General features: G+C 45.8%; 1 protein-coding gene across 2 annotated transcripts in view; it reads right to left on the reverse strand.

The window, feature by feature from the left end:
* Nucleotides 1-5,779: 5,779 nt before the first annotated feature.
* The window catches only part of OTUD3 (OTU deubiquitinase 3), a 22,938-nt gene continuing 16,085 nt past the window's right edge, over nucleotides 5,780-12,632 (reverse strand). For both annotated transcript variants that reach the window (XM_045299101.1, XM_013005304.2), the window contains 4 exons: nucleotides 11,448-11,579; nucleotides 10,924-11,020; nucleotides 9,627-9,811; nucleotides 5,780-8,516 (listed from right to left, as the gene is read on the reverse strand). In XM_045299101.1, the coding sequence (XP_045155036.1) occupies nucleotides 8,346-8,516; nucleotides 9,627-9,811; nucleotides 10,924-11,020; nucleotides 11,448-11,579 (585 nt within the window). In that variant the 3' untranslated portion in view covers nucleotides 5,780-8,345. The remainder of the gene's footprint in view (nucleotides 8,517-9,626; nucleotides 9,812-10,923; nucleotides 11,021-11,447; nucleotides 11,580-12,632) is intronic.

A 12,632-nucleotide genomic window follows, 5' to 3' on the forward strand; every position in this document is an offset into this window, starting at 1 on the left:
AGTAGATTCTTCCAAGGTCCCTGAGTAGACTTGAACCATCAACTTATACGTTAGTAGCCAAGTGCTCAACAACTTGCATCACCAGGGACTAATAACAACAGCTAGCTTTACTAAAGGGACCCTGGTGGTGCAGTGGACTAAGCGTTTGGGCTGTTACTAACAAGGCATTTCAAACCCACTAGCCATTCAAGGGAAAAAGATGAGGCCGTCTGATCCGGTCAAGAGTCAGTCTGGGAAACTATGGAACAGTTCTACGAGCTCACCATGAGACGCGGTGACGGCAGTGGGCCGAACATTGATTAAGCACTTGGCACTGTCCTCTATGCTTTACATATCATTAACTCATGAAATGAGTGAAACAAGGAATGAGGCCAGACTGTATCATGTTGGGGAGGGAGCTTGGTTACCTAAATATTTCATAGCTTGACTCTCCAATTTTGATGGCAAGATTTTGGATCATTTTTTGCTTTTGCTCCTACTTAGCACATAACACAAGCAGTGCATGAAATGTCCCATCACCACTTTCTGAATAAGCGATTAGAAATCACATGGGAATCCCAGGGTTGGCTGAAGTCTGGTTTTGAATTCTGGGCCATCCCCTGTTCCTCTGAGGTTCTGTGTTGTATCACAGCTGGAGAACTGGTTTCTTTAATACAGTTCTTTTCCTTCAGAGGTGTTTATAACCAGCTCCACAATTGGCTCCCCTTGTTCACACTCATTGCCATCTTAGAATCCACATACTTTACGGCACCCCTCAAATGCCCCTTTACCCTTGATGTTCTTCCGGCAGGAGCAAATCCTGCCCTCCTTTGAACTGCCAAGTAGTGTGCCAACCTTTCCCTGCACCACTTCCACTACAGAGCTCTGGGTTCTTGTACCAGGGCGCTACGTAGGTGGATGGTGACAACGGGATTAAAAGATCACGGCATCTTCCCATGACCTTTTGCGAAGCTCCTTCATCTATGGGGAGAGTAGATTGCCCGGAGCTCAAACCCTGCCTCGGCTACCACACTGTGACCTTGGGTCAGTTATTTACTCCCTGAAAAATGCAGGTCATTGCACACTGGAGTGAACTTGATGACAATGGGTAAAATGGGGGAGAACCCTCAGCCTCAGGCTGGTTTGCAGGCTTCAATGAGACTCAGTGTTGTTCAAAGTACCTGGGGCATTAGATGCTCTAGCCCCCACCTTGACCCACTCTTGTCACCAAGGCTCCTCTAGCTGGGATAGGTCACTTTGTGTATCTGTGCCTCCTCTACAGCATCCCTCGCCTAATAGGTACTAATAGTTGTTCAACGTTATCCCCGGGGCCATGACAATGGAGTTATTTTAGGAAAGTGGTGTAGGATAAATACTATTGTATTTGAAGAGCCTCTTGGCTCACTACCATCAGAATGCTCATTTATGTGAGAAGGGCATGTGTTGGAGAAGCATTAACCCTCAGTGGCCCTGAGCTGATCTCCCACAGTACAATTGACTGGGGGGCTCCATGTGGAGACCTCTTCCTGGAGGGCTGGTACCGGTCACGTGTTCCAAGATCAGTGTGCACACACAGCCCGACTTAACACTATAAAGAGAGGTCAGGGTGCACTATATGTAGGACGTCTGGTCTTCGGAACCCAACTTAGCAAGTGCAGCATTACTCTCCCAGCTGCCAAGACACGGGAGGTCAATTGAAATTCCACCTTTTTCCAGACCAAGTGTGTATCCTTAAACAACTCTCCAAGAGGCCTTGGGTGGTGCAAATGTTCAAGCACAAGGTTGCTAAGCAAAAGGTGGGCAGTTCAAACCCACCTAGATGAGCTGTGGAAGGTGGACCTGGAGTTCTGCTCTGTGTATACAGGGCTGCCAGGAGTAACCAACTGCACAGTAACCAACAATAAAGTCTCTGCTTCACACCCAAGACATGCCACCTCCAGGCTCTGGCTTGTGCTTGCCTTCAAAATGCCATTGCTCCGTTTCTTCTTCTCCACATCCTCTCTCCCCTTCCTAAATGTTACTGTCCCTAACACACTTGCCTCGATTTCCCCTCGGAACTCACAACCCTCACCAGAACCTCAGCAGCATGCTTTCTCCTGAGATCACTTCTGCCTTGGCCTGGAAGCTTTCTGAGGACCAAGCCCATGTGATTCAATGCCCATGCACACACAACAGTGTCAGTAGATGCTCGTTGGATTTGTGAGTGATCGGAGAAAGAAACTGAATGCAAGGAGTATCTTGAGCTACTGAAGTCCCTCTACCAGAGAGCTTCCGACGCATTTCCCCAAGAAGAAAGTAAGTTTCCCCCTTACAAAATGGAAGGTTGATCTCAATCCTGTTGAACCAAGTTCTAAATCTCCACATCCTTACGAACAAAGAGGAACCATTTTGCCCAGCAATCCGGTCAAAACCTTATCCAGAGAGAATTTATGGTACAATTTAATTGTCTCTCAAAGCACACATACTGCTTATATGCCTTGTGGGGAGAGAGACGGTCCAGCGAGAGGAAGGCTGGGTAGTGACATGGTGTCTGTTGGATGAGCAACTAAAACCCCAGGTCTTCAACCATAATTTCTCCTAGGCAACCATGAGTACGTTTCCAAGGAGGGCCATGAGCTCAGCAGCTTCTGCCCGTCTGGATTTCCATCTTTGGCATCATAAACTGTCACTCACCAAGAACTAGCATTGCTCTAGCCTAGAGGAAAAAATAAATAATAAACTTTGTTTGTTTTTTTAATTTATTCCCTACCTTGCCCAAGAACATTTCTGTGCTTACAGACTCATCTAATGTCACACATGACCGTACAGATCACCTTCTCCAGCATCTGCTGAGCCAGGAAGCTCTTCTAAAACGAACCCCTGCTGAATCCCAGCAATAATGCAATAAGGTTTTTGAAGAGGGAGAAGAATTTCCCATATTGGAACATCACTTTGGTCCGAGCAGGGTCTTTCTGCAAGAACAGTTGGATTAATAGTGAGTCAAACATGAGCAGCCAGTTAGTTACCACCACTCCACCCTCACCCCCGCGCCCCATGGCAGATGATCAGTCTCTCAGCTGTGGACGCAGGCTACGAATTAAGAGTGGGAGAAGCCCCTCAGCAAAAGCAGGAATACAGGGGGGTTCAAAAAGTTCATGCAAAACTGGAACGCAGACACTAGAATAGTTCTAGTCACTCTTTTGGGCACTCCTGTATTCTAATCCATGGCACTACTCTACTCTAGCCCCTCTTGGAAGTGAGGTTCTGGGGAGATGACCAGCTGATGGGGAAGGAGTACGAGTCTTGAGGTCAAGTCAGGACAATGTGGCGAGGCCTGGCGAGCCAGCCCCAGAGTCATGTGCCCTGGCCCAGGACCAGCCTGTGCTGGAATGCAGAAGGATTCCCCCGCCCCCCAGTTCGGATGCATCTCTCCTCTAGGAAAGGCCATGCTTCAGGCACACTGCTGCCCCTGGAGTCAGGCAGAGGGTGCCGCCACGGTAAATTCCATCAAACTTGACTCTCAGAGCTCTAGAGGCACCCAAGTTGGGCGGCTCTACAGGACCACTGACCAACTCCCAATGGGCGAAAGACAGAAATGGGAACTGTCCAGTTCATGTGTGTGGTGGCTGTACTAAGGCTGCAGTCAGATGTTTTAAATTCAGAGTTGAGACATGCTGGACAACACTCAATCTGACACATACACACCTCCCACTCACAGTTCTCTAAAAGGGTCATTTCCCAACATGCTCTCCCAGTCCCAGTCACACGCTGGGGACATCATGGTAAGAACAACCTGAGGCTCCATTTTGAAACCAGAATTTATTGGTATACAAAACTCCATCTCGTTGATAAAGTGGCACATCTTTGCAGCTTCTATTGCACCAAGTATTGAAGATTAAAAGACCAAAAAGAAAAAAAGAAATATTTGGTTTTCAAAACACTGCAAATAGCCAAGTACAGTACTTTTGGTAAATAAAAAAATAAAATGGTTCAGACTAACACAGTCTGTGGCAGGAAGGAAAGACAGAAAGGGGGGGAGGGGGAAGACACGGAGGGAAAATCAACTATGGACATCGGCCAATGGTCACACTTCTCACCATGAAGCTCCACAGATAAGGCTAAGACTGGTTAAGTCTATGCATCATGACCCCATGGAGGTCTTAAGTACCTCCAAACTGAAGCTACCACAAGTATAGTGCAAGTAGAGAAAAAAGAGAAGGCCCCTTCATTATTGAGCAGCGCCCTCCTCTGGAAAGGAGACAGCAGCTCACCAGCACTTCTGCACCAGAGAGAGGAGCCCCTCAGCCCCAGGCCCACCATCAACGGGCTCCTGCTGGGGGAGAGTGCAGGGGCAAGAGCCACGGAGGCACAGGGCCCTTTCTAGAAAATGACAAAGAGTGGGGGTGGTGTGAGGACTCCCACACCAGCATTCCTCAAGTTTGGTTCAAGCTGCCTACCAGGGGATCACACCACAGGCTGACTGTGTCTGTGATGGAGTTCAAATGATTGTCAGGGCTGGTTGGCAGAGCCACCTGCCGAAGGTTGACGGGCAAAGGGTTAGGGCCAGCGCTAATCACTTTCCATGGCTCCCAGCACAGTGAGCCGAAGTTCTGTCTCACAGCTCACAATCAACCCACTGTGCAGACGGGCATGCGTTCACAGGCGCGCATTCTTCACCCCGACCAGCGCCTTCTAAAACAGCATTGCAAGGGTGCTACGTGTAAGGAGTCCTAGCCAGGACAGGGGACTAGAGATGCTCTAGAACGGAACCCTAGAAAGAAAGAGTTCCGAGCCTGAGGTTCTGTAACAGAATGTAACGGGGCCCGGCCCTAACTGGTGGCCTCAGCCTCCAGGGTGCGTCCTGGGAGTTTCACCATTGCATGTGTACTTTGTGACTGGTGTTGAGTTTTATCTCCACGTTCAAGACAAGTATTGATTCCCCCCACCCCCGCCCCTTTTCTAATCTGCAATGGCAGAGGTATGCTATAATTAAATATCCCACTTCGTTAGAGCTTAAGTAAAAAACGCTTAAATGGGGAAAGTTCTTAAGTTCAATGAGGTCAATGGAAAAATACAACTTGGCTGGAGTCAGGAAAGCGCACCCTGTGAAAGCTGTCTCGGGGACCCTCAGAGCGGTCGGGAGACCCTGGCTGCCTGAGCCCGTGGTCAATGCGGAGAGGAAGGAAATCACAAGCAACAACAATGGCAAAATGAGCAAACTGCCGCAGGCTCTGCATCTAAAGGCCTGCTACAAAGAGACAGAGCCTTGAGGTAAAAGGGTGAAGAGCTATGCTTCTACCCAAAAGGAAGCCACAAATATAAAATGCTACAAGACGCGCGCCACGCTCTTCTGGTCTACAAAGACCCTTTTTGGTCAAGTGACTTTTAGTCAACTCTTCACTACGAATCCAAGCTTCCTTTAACCAACCAACTAACTAAGTTGAACATTCCACAGAGGTAACCCGAGATAGCCTTCTATGCTGACCTAGTAAAACCCAGGCAGTCTAGAGGGTTTCTCAGAAGGAGAGAAAGTGCACACTGACTACAGGGACTCCCTATGAGCACCGCTCAAGCCAAGTCCATTTGCTATCCACCTACATAACAGGTGAACAATGCTCCCCGCCCCACCCACCCCACCCACTGTCCCAATTCACATTGGAAAGGTTCCCGAGGAAGGAGCAGGGCAGGGCAACCAGGCCTACCTACAGGAAGGCTCCCTTGAAGCCCAGCTCCAGCTGCCTCCCACTTCACAAGCCCTTCACAAGCAAATGGGTTTGAAGTATTTTCGGAGCTTATAGAAGAAATTATAGACAACCACAAGTAACAGTTTAAGATTCTTCTTTCTGCCACAATTATTCAACCTGGCATCACTCCCAAAAGAACATCTTCACAATATTGAAAAATTAAATATTCCTAGACATTCTAATAATCATCTGAGGGCAACTATATTATTTAGAAGTGGTGGATCTAAGTAATTTTAATACATCTACCTCTCTAGTTCAAAGTTGCTGCCACTGAAATTTTACTTATTTTTGACCTTTAAAAAATAGTTTAAAATCCATAAAACCTTTAAATACAGCTCTTAGGACCAGTAAGCAGCTAGGGATCACTGCTCCAGCCTCTTTCTCTTGCTCTCACTAGAAGCTCCCAAGATAATTCCATGAAACTTAAGTCTCTGTGCAGCCCAGAACTTAAGACAGATTGGGTTCCTAATAGAGCCTAGTATCTCACTGGAGTGACTATACACAGGTAAGTTACTGACAAGAGTCATCCCAGGACAGAGGACGCTGGGCCTCCATTTTGACTGCTGATAACTGTCAAGTGCCCACTAAGGCAATTAGGTAGAGGGGGTCCGTCCGTTCCGTGAGACAGAGGCAGTGAATTCTAACTTAAAATCCTTAGCGAGGAGCTATCACTGAAGGTGGGTATCTGCACCCCATTCTATTCTAATGATCAGCACACCAACCAAAGAGACCAATTATAACTGGGAAGTTCTGAGATGGTCATAAAACAAAATAAAAGAATCCATGAGATATGTTTTAAAAACCACTATTAAGTTACCCCAGAAATGCTGAAGCCTATTGCCAGAACTAGGTAACTTATAAATAAACTTGCCCAGTCTTCTCTAATTCAACTTCTTCTATCAGTGGGCTCCCCTGCTCTCCTTCTGACATGGAATTCTGAGGAATTCCTGGTACACCAGTTCAGTCATCTGGCAGGGTCTGAACGCCTGGGCTCCTGTACTTCTATACTGTGAAGCAGACAAGATGGACTGTTTAGAAGACAATCCTGCTAAATATTACCAAGCCCTGTGCCCGGGAAGCCAGTGTCCTAAGAGCCATTCCAAGAGACTCTTGATGTTCCAATCCGAGAGTCACCAAGACCCAAACAAAGATTGAACAACATCATTAAAGCCTAAGCGAACAAATAGCCCACCGGTATAAGCCATCCAGTGAAATCTTGGGGCAACCCAAACAATGATCTGTCTATACACATCAAAACATCACTGTTTTCCTTCTCCTGTCTCACTTTTAAAGTTGAGGGGTGAGGGAAAGAGCTACTCTTTTAACTTGTGATTCAACATACATGCGTATTATCTGCCCAAACATCAGGTCTGCAAAAGGCAAAGCTTGCCGGAGACTGGCCACTTCGTCTGTTTCAACTAGTTTTAAAGTCCATGTGTGTCTAACTCCAGTTTTAGGAATGGCATTTCCCCACCGAACCAAATCTGCCTATTCCTGAGCCATGAAGTAAGTCATTCGAAAGTCCTAGCCAGAGTCTGCTCTCTGACAATTTCTGGGGGGTTCTGGGGGGGGTTCCAATATCCAAGAAATAAATGCAGCATTTTATGTGATAGAATTTCCATAATACTAGGAAATTTGAGGGACCTATAAGGTCAAGTTATCTTTATTTCCCTGAAGGCATCTAAATCTGAATAGCAAAATGCAACTACTTAAAATATGAACACAGAAACGACTCCTTCTAGGTAAGTCTTTCCCTATAAATGCAAACAACGCTTTAGCTCCTTCCTGGACAGAACCCCAGGAATCCCTTGGTTTCTGACCTTACAGGGACGGACTCTGCTCGCCACACAACCAGGATCCCAGAACCGCAACACAGACTGTTAACAGCCAGCCTCTCCTTTGTCAAGAAGTGGGGACCAAAAACTGAACCCTACCACTGGTTCACCGCACAGTCTAGGCCTCACTTACCACACAGCTCAACTGCCAAATAATGCCCAGAGGTGCTTTAAAGCGCCTGCCCTCAGGCTGAAATCACACTAGTTTCAGACTCAAGAATAGGAACGATGCAGCGGTTCCATTTCCACCGGGAATTTAGGCTGCAGCCGCTGTAATTGCCATTACTTTGGGGAAACGTTTTAGTGGTTTTAATAAGTTAGAGTAGCAGAAAATGTCATCTAAACGTGTTCCTGAGTTGCACATTGTTTACAAACTACCAGTCTATTTATCTGTTAGAAACCGAAAGGGCAACCAAGGAAAGGAGGTCTGAATTGCTGGCCTTGAGTCCAAACGACTCCACAAACAATTACAGCAAAACTCACCCAGGACCACTAAGCTCTGATGTGCGGAGCAAGCAAAGCTACATGAAAAGGTTCTCCTGCCCTAACTGCCCATCCCTAAAACTTAGTATTTTAAGGTCATATTATGGGAGGTGAGTGACTTCACCACACTTTCATAAAGCAAAACACATCACTAGGGAAACGTAAAAAAGAAGAAAACGAGGCAGCTTGAAGGAAACCAATTAGTGTCTGAGCTAATGCGTGGACTCTGTAGGTTGCGTCTCGTTTTTAAAAGAACGGCCTCCCTGGGCAGTTGGTACACAGCATTCCAGTTTCCACCCGCTGATCACAATTCCCAGGAGAGCAGTCAGATGTTGAGAGCAGCGAAGGTCTTCACCAAGGTGACCTGTGTGTTCACATCGGCTTCGCTTCTGTTGTTGTCCCTGCGGCTGCTCCTGCTCTCCAGGGCCTTCTGCCGGTGCCGCTCCTCCTGCCGCTTCTTCTTCTCCAGCCGCTGCTGCTTGCCTGAGCCTGCGCCCTGGAAGAGAAGACGGCTGCAGTGAGGCAGGCTGCCAGCACCGATGACCAGGCTGCTGCCCACCGCCCGGAGGGATGCCAAGGACACAAACAGCCTCCCCGCAGGAACAGAGGGGAAAAACTGTCTGAGAAACCAAACACAATGTATTTTCCATGACTGCTCAAAACGTGCATTTAAATCCATATCCCTGGCTGAGCTAACAAGCAAAGTCAATTCCATTCTCCTCATGAATCAACTCAAGATTTCTCAGCAGGGCATTAACCCCTAGACCTGCAAGGGATACTATTCAACAAGCCTTAGGGACCCCTTTCTCTACAGAGTTTAAGGCCAGGTAAGTCTAGCAAAATCTCAGAAGCTTACTTCATCTTTGCCTCTGCCGATGGCTTTTTTTTTTAAACTAGGCTAATTTTGAACTCAGAACTGTTTGATGAGAGTCTTCAAATGAATTCTAAACGCAATTCAATAAAGGTGACACATACTACAGGTGGGCATTGGGACTGGGGAGATGCACAACCTCCTGGGGAGCACTTGACAATAAATTACCAAAGCCTTAAAAAGATGGCTACATCCATGCCCTTTAACCTGTGAATTCCTCTTCTGATTCTCTACCCAAGAAATTAATGCAAATGACCAGATTTAGACACAGAGCTGTTCACAGCAGACGATGGCATTAATAAAATTAATACAGATTAACACAAGAGTACCCATACAATGATGTTAGGTTGGGGAAAAACAGCACTGAAACTGTACCCAGCAGATGAATTCAATGTACATATGCCTCCTTCCAATCTTTACTGCCTGCACCAAAACGGACAACAGGCACACGGGGCAACACTTCTTTTTGCTTCTTTTTTTTTAAATCATTTTATTGGGGGCTCATGCAACTCCTATCACAATCCATACATACATCAATTGTATAAAGCACATTTGTACATTCGTTACCCGCATCATCCTCAAAACATGCTCTCCACTTAAGCCCCTGGCACTCCAGATTTTCTACAATAGCCATTCTTTTAAATCAAAATAAAACATAAATAACACAAATTCCACGTGCCCATCAACAGCCACAGAATTCAGCAGCCCGCCCTTTGCCCCTCTGGCTTTTCATACCTTTGGTAGCTGGTTTTTATTTGCTTTGTGCCCTTCACTAGGGCTGGCCCGCGCCTTATTGTTCTCAGTCCTGCCTTCATTTAAGCCCTGATTTCCAAAGATTCTGGTGCCGCTGCCACCCTCCTCCCATAAAGGGCCACGCTGCTTCTGCACTCGACCACTGGGCTCAAGGTTCTCGTCGGCATCTTCCAGAGAAAGACAGTGCATTAAAATCATGCCATGGCATGACTGCTGTCCTTTAAAAAAAAACCGCAAAATTACCCGGGTCCCTGGATGACTAGGCTTTGGAGAGCAAGTTTCCTTAGACGACATTCCACTATCAAGTCCATACAGTGGAGAGCACAGAGAAAAAGAGAACTGGTCACCTTTGGAAGAGAAAGTAAAAAATAACCTACTGGCCAGTCTTATCATCGGCATCTCTCCAACAACACGGATGTGCTTTGTTCTCCTAGAAAAACATGAAAATCTAAAGAGAGATCTTTCACTTGCACCCAAAAACCTGAAAAGAAATGGGCTTGAACATTTTAAATATGTTATAATTTTATAATTACAATATTATCCATGGCCAGCTTCCAGAGTCTATGTTGTCCAGCACAACACACCCGTGGCTATTTAACTTGCACTTGCACTAGCCACAGTTTAAGTACTACCTGATGGGGCAGCACCCATGCTGGGCAGTGCTGCGATAGATTCCAAAGCCCTGGTGACGTATAGCTTTCTGAAGGGCACCAGGAAAGAAAAGTCACAACAATTGCATGGAAAACTATCACTCAGAGCGGCGCCTGACACCTAACACGTGGCAATACGTATTTTTTGAGATCGTTAAGGGACATGTGGAATTAGGTGTCGCATCCTTTATCTTTCCTCTGCACCATAAAATTAGTCCCAATTCAAGTACTCAGCAACACCTAAGATGTCACCTTGTAACAGATGCTAATAACTTAAACTCCCAGGTTCATCAGAAAAAATAAGTCCGTTTATTCCACTGTTTTTCGGTTCTCGCGTTGCTTTTAAAAGAGGATCTTATAAATAAGACTTCCCTGACACTCCCTATCCCATCCCTCCCACCTTGGAGTTCCCCAACACTGTACTGCACGCTATTTACATATATGTACTTATCCACCTCTACGATCCCCTCCCGCTGTGCTCCTAGAGGTAAGATCTACTAGTTCAATACACAGATTAATGAATAAATAAATGATAGATTAATTACTACTTGTCATTTGATTAAAAATTAGTATTTGGAAAATCACTAACACAAGATTTTGAAAAGCGTATAAATCAATCATGGACTTACTACTTCTTTTCCCTTGGTTCATCTGAAGGATGGCAATTATTGCAGATTCAATATTATAATTTTCAGCTTCCAGGTTCTGGACTATCAAATTAAAATCCTATCAAGAAACAAAGAAATACTTCAACTAGAAAAGAAATAGGAAGAGTTGCGGAAAGGCTTGCAGATCTTTTTCATTTAGAAAATAGCTTACGTGTTAATAAAGTGGGTCCCCTGACTAACCATTAATACACATTATAAAATGAATTCTCTTTGTAAAATGCAAACGCTACTCAGGAAAAAATTAAAACTGCAAACCTTCCTTAAAATTCTGAGGAGTATTGGGTAAAGTGACGCAAACGAGAGAGAAAGGAATAAACAGCTCTCATCAAATGTCACCACACAAACTGAATCAAACTACAAATCTCCTGGACCTAGTTTGCTCCCCCAGGCGCTGGGCATGCCGGTGGAGCCACAAGCAAATAGGTGAACACGGCACAGCAGCACTGATTTAGGAAACATTTCCAGAGCATGACAGAAATACTGACCGAGCATCCGGTTGCATTCCAGACTTTCTGGACAGCATCTTCTACTTCATCTCGGAGGTCCTCTTCAAAGTCCACTCCCTTTGCCTTGAGCCTTTCTCTTTTATTTGAGTCATCTTGATGAAGTATCTGGAACTACAGGGAGACAAAGAATCATCACAGAACTCTGGCAAACGCTTCAGAATCTTCAACACGAGGAGACTCTCAGCCCACACACATTCAAACAGGTGGGGGAAAGAGACAAGCTTCAGGGAGATGGCAGTGACAAGGTGGAAATCTACCCAGTCGTTGAGACTCCCGGCCACAGGAAAAGGAGTACAGGAAAGGCCCAAGATGTGCGGTGAAGTGTTCCGTACGAATGGCATGCTCCTGCATGCTAGAGCAATATTTTGGCGACGATGGCTGACTGGTTTCCGGAGTTGTGAGTGTCTGGATGGAAGAGGATTCGCTACACTAGCGCCCAGTCAGCTTTTACGCCTCTAGACCACCAGCCAGAGTCAGGCAGCTGCAGCTCCTTTCCCTGATGGACAGCTAAGCTGAGGTGCACCTCCACACTCAGGGGAACCCGCCAACCCAAATTCTGAAACCACAAGGGGCAGTTAGCTTGGTGCCATGAGGTTGTTCTGATCAAAGCTGAAATCACAAAATCTTCCCTCTGTAGCTCTTCACTCACCTTCTCTCTCTGCTTCCAATTAAACCAGGGAGATGGGTAAATGAGCAGGGACATCTTTACTTTTTTCATGCACAGTAATATTCCTTAGAACATTAATAAAACAGGACTGGTTGTAAAATTACACCCTCAGTGGCAACACACCTGGATACAAGGAAGCAATCTCAATCAAGACTCTTGGACCCAATAGTTCCACAGCTTGGAAATTGAGCCAAAGGAAATGTTAACTACTGGATGGATTTATGTAACAACGGTCATCACAGTGCACTTACAATGGTGAACACCTGGAAACTACCTAAAGGCCTCGCGTGGATATGGTTAAATAACCACTGTAAATGTGAAAGCTAATGGCTTCATTCTCATCAGAGTCAGGAACTTGAAAAGGATTTTTACTACTACCATTATTATTTAACAATGTTTGGGTGCTAATAGCCAATAGCAATTGGCCAATGTTTAAATTGTGTAATTATAGTTAGGAAAGAAGATGGGGAAAATAAATATTCTTTTTAAAAGAAAAG

This window comes from Echinops telfairi, unplaced genomic scaffold (genome assembly GCF_000313985.2).
Source record: "Echinops telfairi isolate 266 unplaced genomic scaffold, ASM31398v2 ScPeMD7_7457;HRSCAF=8495, whole genome shotgun sequence".
Lineage (NCBI taxonomy): Eukaryota > Metazoa > Chordata > Mammalia > Afrosoricida > Tenrecidae > Echinops > Echinops telfairi.